The sequence below is a fragment of the Enhydra lutris genome, unplaced genomic scaffold (assembly GCF_002288905.1).
Source record: "Enhydra lutris kenyoni isolate GAN:26980312 unplaced genomic scaffold, ASM228890v2 scaffoldscaffold22, whole genome shotgun sequence".
Taxonomy (NCBI): Eukaryota; Metazoa; Chordata; class Mammalia; order Carnivora; family Mustelidae; genus Enhydra; species Enhydra lutris.
The window spans coordinates 41,630,395-41,648,652 of record NW_019154106.1 but is presented as its reverse complement, the minus strand read 5'-3'; the positions used below and the strand labels follow the sequence as shown (position 1 = coordinate 41,648,652).

General features: G+C 44.9%; 1 protein-coding gene across 5 annotated transcripts in view; it reads right to left on the bottom strand.

Moving 5' to 3' along the window:
- The window catches only part of LOC111150067 (secretion regulating guanine nucleotide exchange factor), a 217,983-nt gene that overhangs the window by 83,716 nt on the left and 116,009 nt on the right, over nucleotides 1–18,258 (bottom strand). For all 5 annotated transcript variants that reach the window (XM_022507404.1, XM_022507405.1, XM_022507403.1 and 2 more), the window contains one exon: nucleotides 808–844. In XM_022507404.1, the coding sequence (XP_022363112.1) occupies nucleotides 808–844 (37 nt within the window). The remainder of the gene's footprint in view (nucleotides 1–807; nucleotides 845–18,258) is intronic.

Sequence of the window (18,258 nt, the reverse complement as noted above, 5' to 3'; positions counted from 1 at the left end):
TATATTAACTCCTGGAACCCTCACAACAACTCTAGAAGGTAGGCACTACTGCCCTCCCATGGAGGGGTCAAGTACCTTGTCCAAGTTCACACAACTAGTAAGTTTTTTAAAGAGTTGAGATCATACCACATATGCAATATGCAATACAGAAGCCTGTATTGCACTCAGGCAGCTGGGCCCTACAGACGTGCCTCTTGAATGCAGTGACATGGATACTAGTCTACCTGGAGAAGTAACGAGGAAGCTTCTTGAAGGAATTACTCATAGGCCTAATCATAAAAAGAGTGAACCTTGGTTATCCAGAATCAATGAAGAAGAAACCTCAACCAGTCAGAAGGCTGACTTAATCTGGGAGTTCCCGAGTGCCATGGAATACAAGGCAGTGGGAGGCAGTGAGCAGAGCCCCTTACTCCCAAGAAAGAGGAAAGAACCTGGAGTAAGATATTTGTTCAGAGAAACAAGAGCAGCCCAGTCTTCTCACCCTTTTATGTCTGGCTTTCTATACATGATATCATTCATCTGTAAAATCTTTAATACCCTCAAATGCCACTGCCTGGGGCAGGGAGGCCAGCTTAGGTACCTTAAAAAGACACTCAGTGATGTGGATAGAAATTTCTAGCAAAGGAGCTTCTAGTAAAGCCTTGAGCAACCAAAGACTTCCATATTTTCTAGAATCTCCCCCAACATGTGTACACACACACACACAAACACACACAGAGGTACCCTGGCCTTTGATCAACCAAGTCTTCTCTAACTCTGCCACAGAGTTTCAGAACACACATAGTTCTCAGTATACTAATTACTCACCAATCACAGCCAGATTATGCTCTGAGCCACAAGAGATCTAAAAAAAGAAAAAAAAAGTTATATTAGAGAAAGAAAATTCCTTGTCCAAAGAAAAGTACTCAACTTTTTCTCATCTGCTCATTGCCCCTTTCACCCTCCAGGCTCACAAAGAACATGACATGTACTTTCATACCTCAGGACCTTTGCACATGTGGCTCCTCTGCTTGGAATGCCCTCTTCTTAACTGCCTAGAAAACTTCCACTCATCCTTTAAAGGCTCAATGTGTCCATTGAGACTCCTTTGCTTCTAAGTGGACTCAAGTACTCCCTTCATTATGCAACTTATCTATACCCCATTGCAGCAATTCTCTTGTTGCCTTTTATACCTGTTCCTTTCTCTTCGATAGCCTGCATGTGTCTTGAGAACAGGCCTGGATGGCACAAGGTGTGGGACTCAGTTAACATCCACTAAGTGAAAGAACGAATGATAAAACCAAGTACATAAAAGAAAAAATAGCTACAACATAAGAGACGAAGAATCATTTGGGGTTCTGAACCTAGTGTTTTCACCCAGCGAGCAGCACTTCCTGACTTTCAGTCTCTACTCGTCCCAGCCACTACCAGGAGGAAGTAAGTGGGAATATAAACGCGTAAGTGCTTCCCCAGGTACTAATTAAAAGAAACTCTAGACTCTGGAGAAGCATCCTGTGACCTTTATCAGGATGCTCACTTCAGCTCCTGGCGAGAGGAAGGCTTCAGGTCCCTGTGGAACATCAGTGTTGCAAGGGCCCTGGGGATCATCTAGTCCGATATTTCTACATTGTGGGGAGACAACAGAGGCTTGGTAAGAGGAAATAACTTGCCTTGGGTGCCAGGGCAAGCGTGCATCAAAACAAAGACTAGAGCATCCCTGATCTTCCTAAGGCTCATGCTAGTTCCTTTCTTGAGGCTGTAGCTTCTCACCCCTTCCCAGTGAAAACCACTTGGAAATGATATTCAAAGGTCATTAGCACAGGCCCCTGACAGTCAAGGTAACAGGCTCAAAAGCCCTTTGAGTATCGGAGGCCTACTAACACACTGGTAGGTGAGAAGGGTCAGCAAAGCTTCTGAGACTTTTGTCTTTGTAAAAGCTGTGTGCTCCAGATCCCAGCCTCTAGAGGAAACAGAGATACCCGCATTTACGTGAACTCCCTGACAGTTTCTGGCAAAGAAATACCTGCATATTTTGCTCTAGTCAATATTTCCAGGTGTCTAGCCTCTGCATTCCCTTGAGGCTCAGTGCCTGAGTTGTCTGATGGGTTCCCCCATCCCCCGCCCAGGACCATACACACAGCACAAGTTCACTATATGCCTCCTGGTGACACTGAGGCTGGGGACCTAGCTTCTGCCAGAGGGAGCTGCTTAGATTAAGGAATTGGGAAATACTTAGATCTCTAACGGTAGGGGAATGCTTATGTAAATTATGGTAGATCCATCTGGTGGATTATTATGCAGCCTTGGAAAATAATGCTTACAATAAAGAAAAATGCAGGGCGCCTGGGTGGCTCAGTGGGTTAGGCCTCTGCCTTCGGCTCAGGTCATGATCTCAGGGTCCTGGGATCAAGTCCCGCATCGGGCTCTCTGCTTGGCAGGGAGCCTGCTTCCCTTCCTCTCTCTGCCTGCCTCTCTGTCTACTTGTGATCTCTCTCTGTCAAATAAATAAATAAAATAAAATAAAATAAAAATAAAGAAAAATGCTCATGATACCCTATGAACTGAAAAGTCACAGAAAAACTGTCTATGTGGTATGATCTCAACTCTTTAAAGAAACACAAACAAAAGACTGGAAGAAGATACATCAAAAGTTCATAGTGAGGGGTGCCTGGGTGGCTCAGTGGGTTAAGCCTCTGCCTTTGGCTCAGGTCATGATCTCAGGGTCCTGGTATTGAGCCCTGTACCAGGCTCTCTGCTCATCAGGGAGCGTGCTTCCCCCCCTCCTCTGCCTGCCTCTCAGCCTACTTGTGATCTCTCTCTCTCTCTCTCTCTCTCTGTCAAATAAATAAATCTTAAAAAAAAACTTCATAGTGATAGCCTCAGGGCTAGGAATGAGGTATGCATTATAAGTATGGTTTTCCTTTTGCTTTTTCTATGCTCTCCTACATTATATACAGTGATCTCATAATCAAGAAAATTTGTATTAAAACTAAATATAATGTACCTACAACAAAGGAAAAATAATAAATATGGCTATAAAATAAATATGCTATAAAATCTGATATGTTCTGAAGTTGTGCGGGAAAAGATTTGAAGGAAATATGACCAATAATAATGATAGTTGCAGGGGCACCTGGATGGCTCAGTGGGTTAAAGCCTCTGCCTTCGGTTCAGATCGTGATCCCAGGGCCCTGGGATCGAGCCCCGTGTCGGGCTCTCTGCTCAGCGGGGAGCCTGCTTCCTCCTCTCTCTCTCTGCCTGCCTCTCTGCCTACTTGTGATCTCTGTGTGTCAAATAAATAAATAAAATCTTTTAAAAAAAATGATAGTTGCATTGCGATGGTAGGTTTATAAAATACTTTTTCTTATAGTCTCTGGTTTTCAAATAGTCTTTAACAGTGATGGCAGCAGTGGCAGTGGGGGAAGCAGTAACAGCAGGATTTCAAGTCACCATATATTGAAGATGTATGAAATCCAAGCAGCATGCCAATGCACTCTGTAAACATAATCTCTTCTTAATCATCCCAACAGTCTTTTCAGGGAGGTTTGACTGTGCTCATTTTAGAGATGAGAAAACTGAGGCCCACACTGCGTTAAATAACTTCCACAGCTAGCTAGATGGCAGCAGCAGAAAGAAAACCCAGTTCTGCCTGATCTCCAAGCTGATGTTCTGTACTGCTAGACGTTATCTTTGTTTTTTAAAAATAAAGTTATTTCATTTTACAAACTTCACACAGAGAAAGGGCTTGCCTCTGACTGCCAGGGTTCACCCTGGGGCTGTGGACAACAGAGCTGACCAACCTGGAGGACCAGTTCTTGCAGAAACAAGCCCCTGACAAAGGCCAGTATCAGGCAGCAGATGCTGTCCTGAATTAATGAGCGAGGCCCTGATGAATGGAGTTTGTCAAGAAAATGCAGAACTGGAAGCTCCAAGCTCCCTGCTGCTTCTTGCTGTCTGTGCACTAGGTTAGGAGACCAAACACCACAGGCCACAAAATCCCAGGGCTACAACTCCTTCAACAAGATCATATCAACGACCATTTGTTTCCCATGGCTTCTGTCAGCATCCACCCACTACCTAGCTGTAGGCAGCTTTCTAGAAGACTCTGTTAACAATGGCAGCATGCCCAGGAGAAAGAGGTTCAGAGCCAGGAAGCCAGGTGAGTCCTAGGCCCTCTGCTTTCTGGCTCTGAGACCTTTGGCAAGATATTTAAGTGCTCGGGCCTCAGTATTCTCTCTCAGGTGTAACCAGTAGATAACGGCATCACCCCGTCTGCCTCACAGAACTGCTACAGGACAAATGAGACAACCCATTCCCTCGCAGCCATTTGTCTCACTTTCCTTATGTATATATGTGAATGCCCTGCCCTTTCATAGGCTCCCCCATGGTGGACTTCAAGGCCCACATGAGTAGGTCCTGTTTAGCTTCTGGCCTCACTTCTTCTCTGGGATACTCATGAACCTCAACCCAAATAACATACTCCCCTTTTTTTCCCCATTCACACTACATTACATTTTCTCTAAGAACATAAGGCAATTTCAGGCTTTTATGAACACTATTTTCCTTGACTTGAATTCCCTTTCTCCCACTGTCTACCTAGCTAAATCCTTTAAGATTGCCCAAACATCACCTTCTGGTAAAGACTGCCCTGATTCTGGAAGCAGAGCCAGCTGCTCTGCCCCACATGCTCCCATGGCACGATACATCACAGCCTTATCACACAGGACATGTCTATTTGTGAAGTGTGTTTGTGTGAAGCAGCTCTGTCCCTCAGATGTCCAGCAGACTGCCTCCCCAGGAACGTCTCTGTCACACAGCCTAAGCAGACAGGGCATCAAGTTGGAGGCAGGGGAGGGGTACAAAGAGGAGGGGCCCCGAGGAGTGAGATGATCCCGAAACAAGTATGAGTAGCGGTGTGGCCACTCCAGCCCAACAGGAGCCAGGTGCTGAGATGCACAGTGAGGGTCGGAAGGGAACGGGGCTACAAGAACATAGTGTTGAGGTGAGAGGAGCCTGAAAAGCAATAGCAGGATTGTTTCAGGAACTCCGGCATGGCAAAGCACAGCAGACCAGCAAAGGAGGCTGGTCCTGGGAGACAAGAGTCCTAATACAGAGAAAGTAGCTTCCAGTTGGCTGACTGGGGCCTTCAGGAGAAGGGGGCACTCCTCTCCATAGGCGAGGGGAGCAAAAGTGACTGTGGAAATGTATGCTGACTCAGGGCTGCTGAAACACTACTGGGGTCTGCTCTGTTCAGGCCCCTCAGCCACAGGAGGCAGAGCTACAGCAAACCATTTCCAAAGCCCCAGCTGCCACAGGGCCAAGATGCCCTGGCAAGCCTCCTGCCAGGCTAGACTCCATCAGTTCTTGTGAAGAGAGTTGCAACTCCCCTGGGGGCTGGATCCCACAAATACATTTGGACAGGGATGAACTGACTGGTAGTAGATGCCCAGGGAATCTGTGCTCGCCTCGGGGGCACAAAGACTAAAATCAGAACACTACGAGAGTAGATGCCCAGAGAATATATGCTGAATGCATTAATGGGTTAAATGAATGAAGAACCAACTGAATAAGCAAAAATTGGATGAATGTGAAAACATCCGTCAAACGCTACATGTGAGTACTCTAGCTCTGGGCAGTACTGCTGTACCACTTCTAGAAACAGGTGGCTGTCCCTTACTGAGTGCTTATGGCCAGCCAGCTGACTGCTTTGCCTGTATTATTTACTTACACCAAGGAGAGCAGATAGGTTCTTTTGTTACAACTGTTTCTACAAATGGGGCGATTGGGATTCAGAGAGTACAGTCACTTGCCCCGCCGCTTACAGCTCGTGGGGCTGCAGATTCTGTGATCTTTCAGATTCAAGTGTTCTGTCCTCCCAATGGTTTTAACCTCCCTGTTGGCAAACAGGATGGAAATAAACCAACCACCCAGGCCCAGTTCCTTGTATCCGGAAACCATGTAGCTACCAGCAAGGGATCTTAAGCTGGGGCAGCCCTAGACTTACAAGGCCCAAACATCTTCCTGGGGTTCAGACCGCCCACCTCCGGACCAATCAAGGAGCTGCTGCAGAGCTTTTTCTTGGGGGAAATGGCTATGAAGTGGCAACAAATCTTCGCCCCTGCCCTCCCTAGCGGATGACTCCCATCAGACTGTTCAACTCTGAACGCGGGAGGGGGACAAGCAAGGAAGGTGTGTGTGTGACGGGGACTCTGGGGAAGTAGCACTGAGATACCCAGGAGAGGATGTAGGGCCTGGGCCAGTTCCGCGCCCCTGGCCGGGAGCCATCCTTATCTTCCCAGGAGCAGCCCCGCTGCAACTCCCCACCCCAATCCCGTCCCAGCCCTGGGACCACCCGGGAACACCTCGGCCTGCGGGGCCCTCTGATTGGTTCCCGCCCTGTGCCAATGGGCCCGTGTGCCCCGCGGATGCTATGGCAACCAGGCGCCTGGCGGAGGCGGGCCATTCCCGGGGACTCGGAGGAGGGATTCGAAGCCTGGGCTCTGCGCCGCCGAGAGTCTTTGGCAGGCACCACCGCCCAGAAGAGAAGCGTGTTGGGAGAAGCTCCAGAAAGACAGCCTCCCGACGGCGGGGGTTAACTGGGAAGGGAACGGGTGTCTCCGTGCAGCCTTTGCTAGAACGCCACCCAAACCCATTTGCCCTGTGTGTAGAACTCAGAGGAGACAACTGGAATTTCCAAACCTGTTAGAAAAGCAGGCTGGGAGGCTGGGTATGTTTTACAGGCAAACTGCAGTGCTGTCAGCCAATGGAGTTTTCCCCTTAGGCTCAGAAATAGCTCCAGATGGAGGCCATCGAGGCAGCAGAGAGGCAGCAGAGTTGCTTGCTTTGGAAGAACCTAGCCTTGGGTGCAAAGATACTTCTAACTCCTTTGTGAGGCTTCAAGTTTTAACTGAAGCCTAGATGTCAGAGGAGGCCAAAAAATAAGAGGCTCCATCTGTCCTCCAACTCAAAGTCCATTGACTGTGTTCCCAGAGAACCCATTTTCCCGGTAAAGCCAATTCCTTTTTTTCAAAGCACATTTTATACATAAGAAGATGAGGTTTAAAGTAGGTTCTACTACTTCCTCACAGAGATTGGGCCGGGGAGGAAGGGAGCTAAAAGCTGGTAATTGCCTGGATGCCAGGCATGTGGCATCATGGAATTTCACTCTACCTGCACAGCATCACAGCTGCTCTGTGAAGTAGGAATCTGTGTCCCTACTCAACAGGTGAGCAAACTCAGAGAACTAAATCACTGGTTCCAAGTCACAAGGGGCTGCACACCCAAGTAGCCTTGATCCAAAGGCTGTGAGCGTCACCACTATATACATATTGTCTCTGCTCTTCTGATACTGGTACCAGATCACCCCATCACTAAGGCTCAAACTGTCAAGTGGCAGCTCTATCTCCTCCTACCCTGTCTCCAGCCTGTTGGTTCTGCCTTTTCAAAGACTCTCAAATCTATGTCTTGATCTCCATCTTCAGTCCTTCTCACTCCAGCCGGGAACATTTTTGTTTGTTTAAGATTTATTTATTTGAGAGAGAGAGAGCACAGGGGCAGGGGCAGAAGAGGGAGAAAATTCTCAAGCAGACTCGTCACTGAGCATGGAGCCCCAATGGAGGGCTCGGTCCCAAGACCCTGAGATCATGACCTGGGCTGAAACAAAGAGTTGGACATTCAACCGACTGAGCCACCCAGGCACCCCCAGCCTGGACTCTTTAAAGAGTCACTAAATGACTTCAGGCTTTCTTCGGCCATGTCTGATTTTTTTTTTTTTTTTAACTTGGAAGTTGTCATAGTCTCAAAGCTCCTAACAACTTCCTACCACACCTGATCTCTCGCTCTCCTTTGCTACATAGAAACCTACTAACCCATCAACACAAGCAGCTTCTCTGGCCCTGGGAAATCTGTTTTCCCACAACTGTACCTTTTTTTTTTTTTGCACCACTCTCCCTTCTCTGTATTGTTATGAACCCTACTAAGCCTACACGACTCAGTTCCAAACCCACTTCCTTGTGGAAGTTTCCCAGATCTTCTCTTAAATCCTACCACTTGTCTTGGCTGAAGTTTCCTTTTGTCAACTCTCCTTTGTACTATTAATAATTTGGGTACTTAGGTAGACCATGTTTCCCCAGTCAGTGTGGGGTAGGAGTTATGGAACCAGAAAACCTAGATGTGAGTCATGGCCCTGCCACTTCCTGGTCATGTAGCCTTGGGCAAATCTGTCTGCATCTCTGGACTTCAGTTCCCTCATCTTTAAAATGGAACAGTAACAACCAAATAGATCTCATACATACTAAAACCTGTTCATGCCCTCCCCCTTCTACAGAATAAAATTTACTTTGAGCTTGACACTGTTCTGCATATAATGTGTCCACAATATATAAAAATATATAATTTGGGAACATATAAAAGGAATTGGCATAGCTTCATTTCCCTTTTCAACAGAGTTCCTCTATTGGCAAAAAAGGAGAGGACTTTAGAAACGTCTGCTGTATTAGAATATAATATACACAAATTAGCAGACACTTAGAATGCCTGCTTTCCCCACTTTAAGGGAATTCCTTTCTCCTAAGTTGCCATGCTGATACCAGAAACTCCTGTTTCCTGTGGCCAACCTAACCAGTGTGGATGGACTATGGATGGAAACCTATCTCAGAGTAGGTTAATGTATGGATTGGCTAGAACCTGTAAAGTGGCCTGATGGGAAGGGGTTAGGGAGTAAGTCCCCTAGTTCGTAGCTAGAGCAATGGCTGGAAGGAACAGACACAAGGTTAATATAAGGAGCAGTTATAGGCAGAAGAACCAGGACAGCAGGAACAATCAAAGTAGAAAAGAGTAGCTAAGTCACTAGAATGTGAGATTTCTTGATTCCAGTGCTGAGGGTTTAAGAAGGTCTAGGTTTTTGAGGTGGTTTGTGTTCCAAATGATCTTCTCGTTGTTCTTTTATGAGGTATCCACTTAACCTGTTTTTCCTACTTGTACCCATTCTTACAATACTAAAGTAACCTAAGACTATCTCTGATCCTTACTAAAAGCACCTAAAGCCATAATGCATCTAGACTTCAGAAAAGGCACACCATTAATTTACCTATACACTTGAGAACAGCCTGGAACACTGTAAGCTGACCAACCAACCTCAAATACAGGTAATTAATGGAATCAGGCCAGTTAGAAAATACCCTATAGCATCTTTCTCAAAAACAATTGAACTCTTGCCCAATAATAGCCAAGACAGGCTGAAATCTAAAAAGACTGCCGGGGCACCTGGGTGGCTCAGTGGGATAAAGCCTCTGCCTTCGGCTCAGGTCATGATCTCAGGGTTCTGGGATCGAGCCCCACATTGGGCTCTCCACTCAGCGGGGAGCCTGCTCCCCCCACCCACCACATGCCTCTCTGCCTACTTGTGATCTCTGTCTGCCAAATAAATAAATAAAATCTTTAAAAAGACTGCCAATACCAAGTGCTGGTGAGGATGTGGAAGAAGTGGAAGACTCTTACACTGCTGGCAGGAATATAAATTCAACAACTGCTTTGAAAAACTATTTGGCATTATCTACCAAAGCTAAACATAGATCGATATAGATAGACACAGATGCCAGGAGAACCAGGTACCCAAAATGATTACTTCGTTCCATCCAAAGGCATGTATAAGAATGTTCATAGCAGGGGTGCCTGGGTGGCTCAGTGGGTTAAGCCTCTGCCTCTGGCTCAGGTCATGATCTTAGGGTCCTGGATCGAGCCCCGCATCGGGCTCTCTGCTCAGCAGGGAGCCTGCTTCCCCCTTTCTCTCTGCCTGGCTCTCTGCCTACTCGTGATCTCTATCAAATAAATAAAAATTTTTTAAAAAGTAACCAATCCTAACAACTTTTAAAAAAAAGTTTTTATTTATTTATTCAACAGAGAGAGAAACAGTGACAGAGGGAACATAAGCAGGGGGAGTGGGAGAGGGAGAAGCAGACTCGCCATCGAAAAGGGAACCCAATGCGGGGCTCAATCCCAGGACTCTGGGATCATGACCTGAGCCAAAGGCAGGCGCTTAATGACTGAGCCAAAAAGATTGACTGAGCCAATCTTTTAAAAAAAGTGCAACTTTTTTTAAAAAGATTTATTTTATTTTAGAGAGAGAAAGGAGAGTGTATGTGTGTGTGTGCGTCTGTGTGTGCATGCGCACATGTGCACATGAGTGAGCAGTGGGGAGAGGTAGAGGGAGAGAATCCCAAGCAGGCTCCCCACTGAGCACAGAGTAGGTGGGGGTCAGAGGGGAGAAGGGAGCTCCATCTCAGGACCTTGAGATCATGGCCTCACCTGAAATCAAGAGTTGGGCACTTAACCTACTGAGTCACCCAGGCACACCCCCTAGTAACTTTTAAACAAAGTTCTTTGACTAAATAACTTCCATCTAAAAACAAAAAGAGCTATAAAAAAAAAATCTTTAACTTAGTGGATACTTTTTTTTTTTCATAGTAGCACACAGGTATCAATTCTGAAAATATGTATGTATTGTAGGACTGTGCAACTGAGAGAATATGTTAATGTCTCTGGGAGCCAGAGTTTTCACTGTAGATGAAGGAAACACAAATAGGAATAATGGATGACAAAGACGAACACTGTGGACATTGGATTTGAATGACAGGTATCAGTGTGAACTCATAGTTTCTCTCTCTCTCTCTCTCTCTCACAGACACACACACACATATACACACAGGTTGAGTTCAACCAATATGAAATTTCCTAGAAGCAATGACTCCTCAGCAGCAATGAGTTCACTTGGTGACCAATTTGGTCCTTTAAATACTATTTGACTAAGAGGAATCAGAGCTCCTTAGAGAAATGGCTGATTTCAGGACTGGGGGAGGGAAAGAACAATTTGAGCCTGTAACACCTATTTGTGCCAGGAAGTAAGGAAGTGATCAAAAGATGACAGGGAAATGTCAAAAGGATACCAGGTTTTCCTGAAGGGTTTTCCACTGGCTAAATCAGGGAGAATTTGAATATCAGAATGAATAATGACAGTAGTAGATTATGACTCATTGAATAAAATAAAAATTCATAAGTACTTCCTGAATAATAAATAAATAGGGGAACAGGGAAAGCTCTTCCTTAGAGTACAATGTCAAGAGTAATAAATGTAGAAGAAATAATTGGGAAAGAAAATAATTGTGCAATAATAATAGTTAATTCAAGCAAGAATCATGAATGCATGTTGAAATTACTGGGCAAAAGACTGAAGAGGAACAGAATACTTACATAGTTTCAGAGCATCCCTTCATAGATCATTCTTAATTACAAAGAAGAAATGGTAACTCTGTAGCAGAAAAGGGAGGCAGACACCACCTTACCCAAGCCATCTAACTCAGGATCACTAAGAATGTGAATAAACTGACATCAGGTTCCCCTTCATGCAAAGCATTAAAGACACAACATCACTTACTTAGCACACCTGCCCAACGTGCCTATGTGAAATGTAGTCATGAGAGGAAATCAGATAAAATTGAGGCCCATTATACAAAACAACTGTCCTATACTCTTAAAAAAAATATCCATGTCATTAAAGATAAAGACAAGCTATTCTAGACTAAAAGAAGCAAAAAGACATGACAACCAAATGCAGTATATGATCCTGGATCAAAGTGAAAAATTGCCATCAAAGATATCATTGAGACAACTGGAGAAACACGAAGGTGCTCTGTGCATCAGATATCACTATTCTATCCATGCTGAATCTTCAGAAAAGAGACAGAGGACACAAAAGCACACATGGGATAAACTGTCACTCCAACCAATGTTCTGTCAGCAAGAAACCCACAGGCACACAGGAAGAGAACTAAATCTCGTCCTCAGCCTCTGTCACGCTGAGGGAGTCAGAGTGCTGGAATGAGGAACAGAGTGGTTACACACTTTGACTAAAAACAGAGAGCTAGAAAGCAGCCAGGCCACGTCAGAAGTAATGGCTCCCTCCTCTGGACTCTGCTACAGAAATAGCACTTATTTCTGCTATAATTAAGTGGTTCACTTGTTTGTCTCTTCCCAGATTATACAGATTAAAACTTTCTTAAGCATGAGGACTGTACCTTGTTAATTTCTTTGCTTAGTGGCTCACACAGTGCCCTGCACATAGTAGGTCCTAATCACGTGTTTGTTGAAGTCACTCATCCATGTACCTCCTTCCCACAGCTCTTGGTTCTGAGTCCAGCACAGAGTAGGGATTTAGGAAATGCTAGATGAAGGACACTGGATTTATCCTTGAACTTCCTCAGTTCCTTAACAGAGTATCTCCTAAATGCTTGGAGCTCTGTAAGTAACAGCTGAATTCAGAAACTAGATTATCCTTCAGATGTTCAGAATGTGAGTCAGTGGATAAATAGAACCGCCTCCCAGGACAAGACAGGTAGATCCCACAAGGCCAGTGGGAAAGCCCCAGGGGATCCCCCAGGGTGGAAACAATAATAATGTGAACCCACAAGTGTGTGAAGATAGATAGCACAACCCCTCCTATCTGGATTCTATCACCAATAATTGCAACAGCAAAAAACCAGCCACGAGGGTGACCCTAAGCCATTTGTACACAAGGCCCAAGAATGCTCCCCTTTGCTGAGCTACACAGTGGAGCCTGCTCGGCCATCACCAGGCAAGGGGACCAAGAGGGCAGGTGAGGCTCCTTCCAGAATGGATCACTTTTGCTTGTTTTGATTAGAATAAAACAAAAAAATCTAGAGGCCCATATTCTAAAGCGTTATTTTTTCTGGGATTAAAAAGTCAAGAATGCAGATAAGATGTGACAGAGAAATCAAAGCTTATCATAACAAGTACATGCGCCGCAACAATGAGCACAGCACTACCCACGATGACTGTATCTGCTGCAACTGGGGCCACGTGATCCAGCCGGCCAGACTTCCTTCCCAAGTGCAGCCACACAAGTCAGCGTTCCGATTAGTGCTGCTGGCCTGACCCCAGGCACAGCCTGCTAGAATCCCACGGCCTTCACTCCTGTTCCCAGTTGGGTGACCCTCAGAGGTACCTTCTTGATCTATAATGTGACTCTGCAACTTTTCTGGTTCAAGACGAAGTTGAGGGTTATCAGATTTTGTGCTGGGCTACACACACAAAATAGTTTTTTTTTTTTATTTTTTTTTTTTAAGATTTTATTTATTTATTTGACAGAGGGAGAGAAATCACAAGCAGGCACAGAGTCAGGCAGAGATAGAGAGGGGGAAGCAGGCTCCCTGCCAAGCAGAGAGCCCAATGCAGGGCTCGATCCCAGGACCCTGAGACCATGACCCGAGCCGAAGGCAGAGGCTTAACCCACTGAGCCACCCAGGCGCCCCCACAAAATAGTTCTTAAAGAAAGTTTATTCATATTTTTTCAGTTTATACATGGGACACCGGGGTGGCTCAGTGGGTTAAAGCCTCTGCCTTTAGCTCAGGTCATGATTCCAGGGTCCTGGGATAGAGCCCTGTATCGGGCTCTCTCCTCAGCAGGGAGCCTGCTTCCCTTCCTCTCTCTCTGCCTGCCTCTTTGCCTACTTGTGATCTTTGTCAAATAAATAAATAAAATCTTTTAAAAAAAATTTTTTTAAATAAAAGTGATATACAGTGATGGCAAAAAATATATACATAATGAGGAAAACTTTAAAACACCTTTAAATCCCACCACCTACTGTTAACCCATGTATTTCCTTCTGATCTTTCCCTATCACTATTTATGCATTAATGAAATATATGTAATTTCAGAAACACAGTTGGGGTCATGCTATATATTTCATTTTATATCATGACTTTAACATAATGTTGTTCCCTATGTCATTACTTCTATTGAAATTGTGATTTTATGGCTTTAGAGCATCATAGAAATGTACTCTAAACCCTAATTTCATTATTTCCCTACTGTTGGATATGCAGATTACTTTCAATATTTTGCCATTATAAATTGTGTTGTTATGAACATTCTGGAACAAAAATCTTTGCGTACGTCTCTGATTATTTCCTTGGCATAAATTTTCTAAAGTAGAATTATTGAATAAAGGACTGTAAACCTCTTTAAGACACTTATGCGATTCAGGCAGTATATTTTATTAAGGTCACTGACAAAATAGATCACATCCAAAGGAAAAATTAAAAAAAAACAAAATGAGGAAAGGGTAACAATATGAAAGTAATAATATTGGCTAACATATATTGGGTATCTATGTGACAGGGAAGGTGCTTAAAAGCTTTGCATGCATTAGCTCAAGTAATCTGTGAATTAATCCTATAAAGTATGCATAGATAAGAAAGCCAAGGTTCAGAGACATGAACTGGTCCAACATCACAGTTAGTAGGTGGCACAGCTGAATTTCAATCCAATTACACGTGCCGTTCCAAGAGACTACATTCACTGTTCTGCTGCAACAAGTCATGTAAAAAGTAAAGGGAAGGGGCACCTGGGTGGCTCAGTGGGTTAAAGCCTCTGCCTTTGGCTCAGGTCATGATCCCAGGGTCCTGGGATTGAGCCCCACATCGGAGTCTCTGCTCAGCGGGGAGCCTGCTTCCACCCTCCAAACCCCCACCTGCCTCTTTGCCTACTTGTGATCTCTGTCTGTCAAATAAATAAATAAAATCTTTAAAAAAAAAAAAAAGTAAAGAGAAAAATGAGTGTTTTTAATCTGGAGAAGAGAAAACTTGGATGGTACAACGGCCACAGCACAGGGAGAAGGGGAATCAGACTGCAGACTGAGATGGCAGAATGAGGATCAATGGAGAGAAACACTAAAAAGGTCAAAATACACCTTAATATCAGGAAGGCCATTCAAAAAACAGAAGTCTACCAAAACTGGAAGGGCTATCTCCAGGGGAGCCAAATTTAGTTACACGGACTATTTAGAAACAGAGTCTTCTCCAGGTGATGGCAGAAGAATCCAGCAAGGTTTGAAGCACAACAACAATTAGAGGCCCTGTAACTGGTTCTGAAGGTAGAAGGGCTGGGTTAAGTGCAAGGACTGGGAAGCAGCATCTAATCGAGGAGAGCAACCTTGGGCCAACAACCAGCACGGAAATGGGCCCTCAGTCCATTTCATACCCAAAGAGCTCAATGAGTTTATAAGCACACTCTTCTCAGAGTCTCCCAATAAGAATCAGCTCAGCTGATGTGTTGATTTTGGCTTTGTGAGATGCTAAGCAGAAAACCTGCCTTAGCCCACCCAGACTTTTGACCTACAGAACCATGAGCCAATAAAGAGATGCTATTTTAAACCTCTAAGTTTGTGGTAATTGGTTACGCAGCAAGAGAAAATTAATACGACAGGTAAACGGATAAACTACATGGATTATATAATGGAGTACTACTCAATAAAATGGAAGCATCTGCTGATACACACAACATGGATGGATCTCAAACACAGTGTGCTGAATGAAAGAAACCAGATGCAAGAAAGTACATACTATAGGATTCCATTAACATGAAACTCTAGGAAAAGCAAATCTGATTTATAGTGATCGAAAGCAGATAGACAAATTTCATCTACAGTACAAAGGCTGGGGTTGGGTTGGGGTGGACGGGTGGACTGGTCCCATCTCCTTCCCGGCTGACTTTCTGGCCCCACCTGCACGCTCAGTCCCGCACTGGAGCCAAGGAGGCCCGTTCACTTCCTTCCCTGCCACTCTAATAAGACAGAAGGCCCCAAAGCCCCTAACGTGGGTAAAATGTTCTATCAAAAGCACAGTTTGAAACCTTAAAACACACATACCAAAGGGGAGTAATCAAGTTTTCAAAAAGCTATGCCACAGGGACACCTAGGTGGCTCAATCAGTTAAGCGTCTGCCTTCGGCTCAGGTCTTGATCTCGGGGTCCTGGGATCGGGCTCCCTGCACAGTAGAAAGCCTGCTTCTGCCGCCCCCTCTCCCCCTGCTTGTTCTCTCTCTCAAATAAATAAGCTATGCCACAGATTTCTCTTCTCAAGTCCCTTTTAACAATGTGTCCCATTTATAGAGGGACTATACTGAGAGAGTTGAACATTCCCAATAATTTAACACTTATAAAAAGCATTTTGAATAAGTAGCAGACAGCAACGGTGACGGAGGAACTCGAGAATCTGGCCCTGCCTTCAAGCAAAACAGAGGTCAGATATTTTTGAATGAGCTACTTGTTCCAGCAGCTCTAGTGTGAGCTGTAAACATAAGCTGCCACCCGCGGCCACAGGCAGCAGCAAGGCTCTTGATCACAGACTGTCAGGAGGCTGTTGCCCAAGTCCAGGTAAAAGCAGGCTTCACCTCTGGTCCTATCGCCTATCCTGTGAACTTGGCCAAATGACTAAGACTGTGTAAGCCTCAATGTCCTCATCTGCATGGCTGGAATGAAAGCAATAACCTCACACGACTATCATGAGGATTGAATTCAATTACCTATATTTAGTACCTTGGACAAAGCAGACACTTCTGTGTTAGTTCACTTGCCCCTTTATCCGTCTGGAGATCCGATGGCATAGAGAAACAAGAAGGCAAGTGGGAAGTGGTTGAGGCGGGGAAGCAATCTTTTTTCCCCAGGCCTCTATTATCCTCCATCAAAGAAAAAAAAAAATGAGAAGAGAAAACCAACTCTTGCAAAATTTTCTGAACTTGATTCTCTCTAAATGTGTCAGCTACGATAACTTCATGAGCAAACACACATTTTTATATTCGTCAACTAGCAACAATTTTAGACCTCTATAGGGCCCTTTAAAAGCACTGCACTTATTTCCATGTTAATCAAAAACAGTCCTGAACAATGGCTTTTTTTCCCTTTTACAATTTCAAATTTTCCATCAGTAAGAACATAATTCAAAATTTGCTGTGTGCTATGTGCCAAGTACAATGCTAAGAGTCTTTATTTTTAATACCAGAAAACATCAGTCTTAGCATTGGTATCATTTGGAATGTATTTTAAAACGTGACCATTCTTTCTAACAAGAGTCCACCTTTTAAGAGCAGCTACAAATCACCCTAACTTTCCCATCTGGTATGTGCTAATGTCTTCAAACTGCATTTATTAGTAAAGTAAAATCTACCATCTATTGTCTAAGAACCTTTTCAGATTATTGACTCAATGGTTCAGTGACCCTACCTGGGGTGGCCTCGCAGGGAAATACAACATGCTTCTGGCCATTCCAAGTGCTTTATCCACCATAAACATCCCAACAAACATGAACTACTATTGGGATTATGTCAGCTATAACCCACCAGGTACTCATCCTACATATTCCTGGTATAATTATGTGTACGGGGCCCATAATTGGGGAAAATATTGAGTGGCAGGGATGGTGCATCAGAAATTCAAAGATAAACAAGGTCCCTTTTGAGGGCTTCATTCAACTGGACCATAAAATGCAGCCGAGAGTTCTCTTAATAAAGAGGAAGGACAGAGGGGGTCAGGAATGGTGGCAGTAGTGGTGAAGAGCACTGAGCACAGAGATGAAATAAGCGATTTACCGGCACCCAAACAAAACAGAATGAACCACATACCATTCCCCACCCTGCCCACCCCCAAATCTGTTCTCCCTCCTGACCCTCCTCTTTCTGTTAGGTGCTGCCACCGCCATCCTCATGGTCACCTCGGAAGCACCCAGAAATCCCCCTCTCATTTGTCCATCTTGCCAACCTCCAAGTTCTATAATTCAGCCTCCCTGGTTCTGCTCTCCTGCTGCCCCTCTTCTCCCTCCCCATTGTCACTGTGCTATTTCAGACCCTCAGAACATCTGTGCTGGACAATTGAAATAGCTTCTCATTATTTCCTTTCTCTGTTTCCCTTCCCTCCAGTTCACTGGGTGCCCCAGGTAACCTTTCTAAATCTCAGCTTTGACTAGTGACTCTGCTGCTCAAAACCTGCCAGTGGCCCCCTGTGCCTAGAGAGCAAACAATGAGCCTTTTCACCAGACATTCAAGTCCATCTCTGAACTGGCTACAGCTCTCCTTTGTAGCCTGCTAGCTTGCTACGTCTCCCCCAACAAGAACTCTGTGTTCCGACCAAAATGGGCCGTTCATTGACGATCTCTGATGCTACCAAGGGCATTTCCCTCTCTGTGTCTCTGTCCACGCTCGTCCCCCCTTTCCTATCCTGGCCTCCTGGCTCCTCTGGTCAAATCACCACCCATCCTTCACACTCAGTGAAGACCTACCTTCTCCATGAAGTCTTCCCTATCTCCTAACTGGAAAAAAGTTCACCATCCTCAGAATTTCTAGAGCACTGTACCTATAGTTCTTAGGACAATGGCATTTTCTTCCATGCTAGCTGTGTATGTGCTTGCTCTATCTGTCCTGCCAGCCTATAGA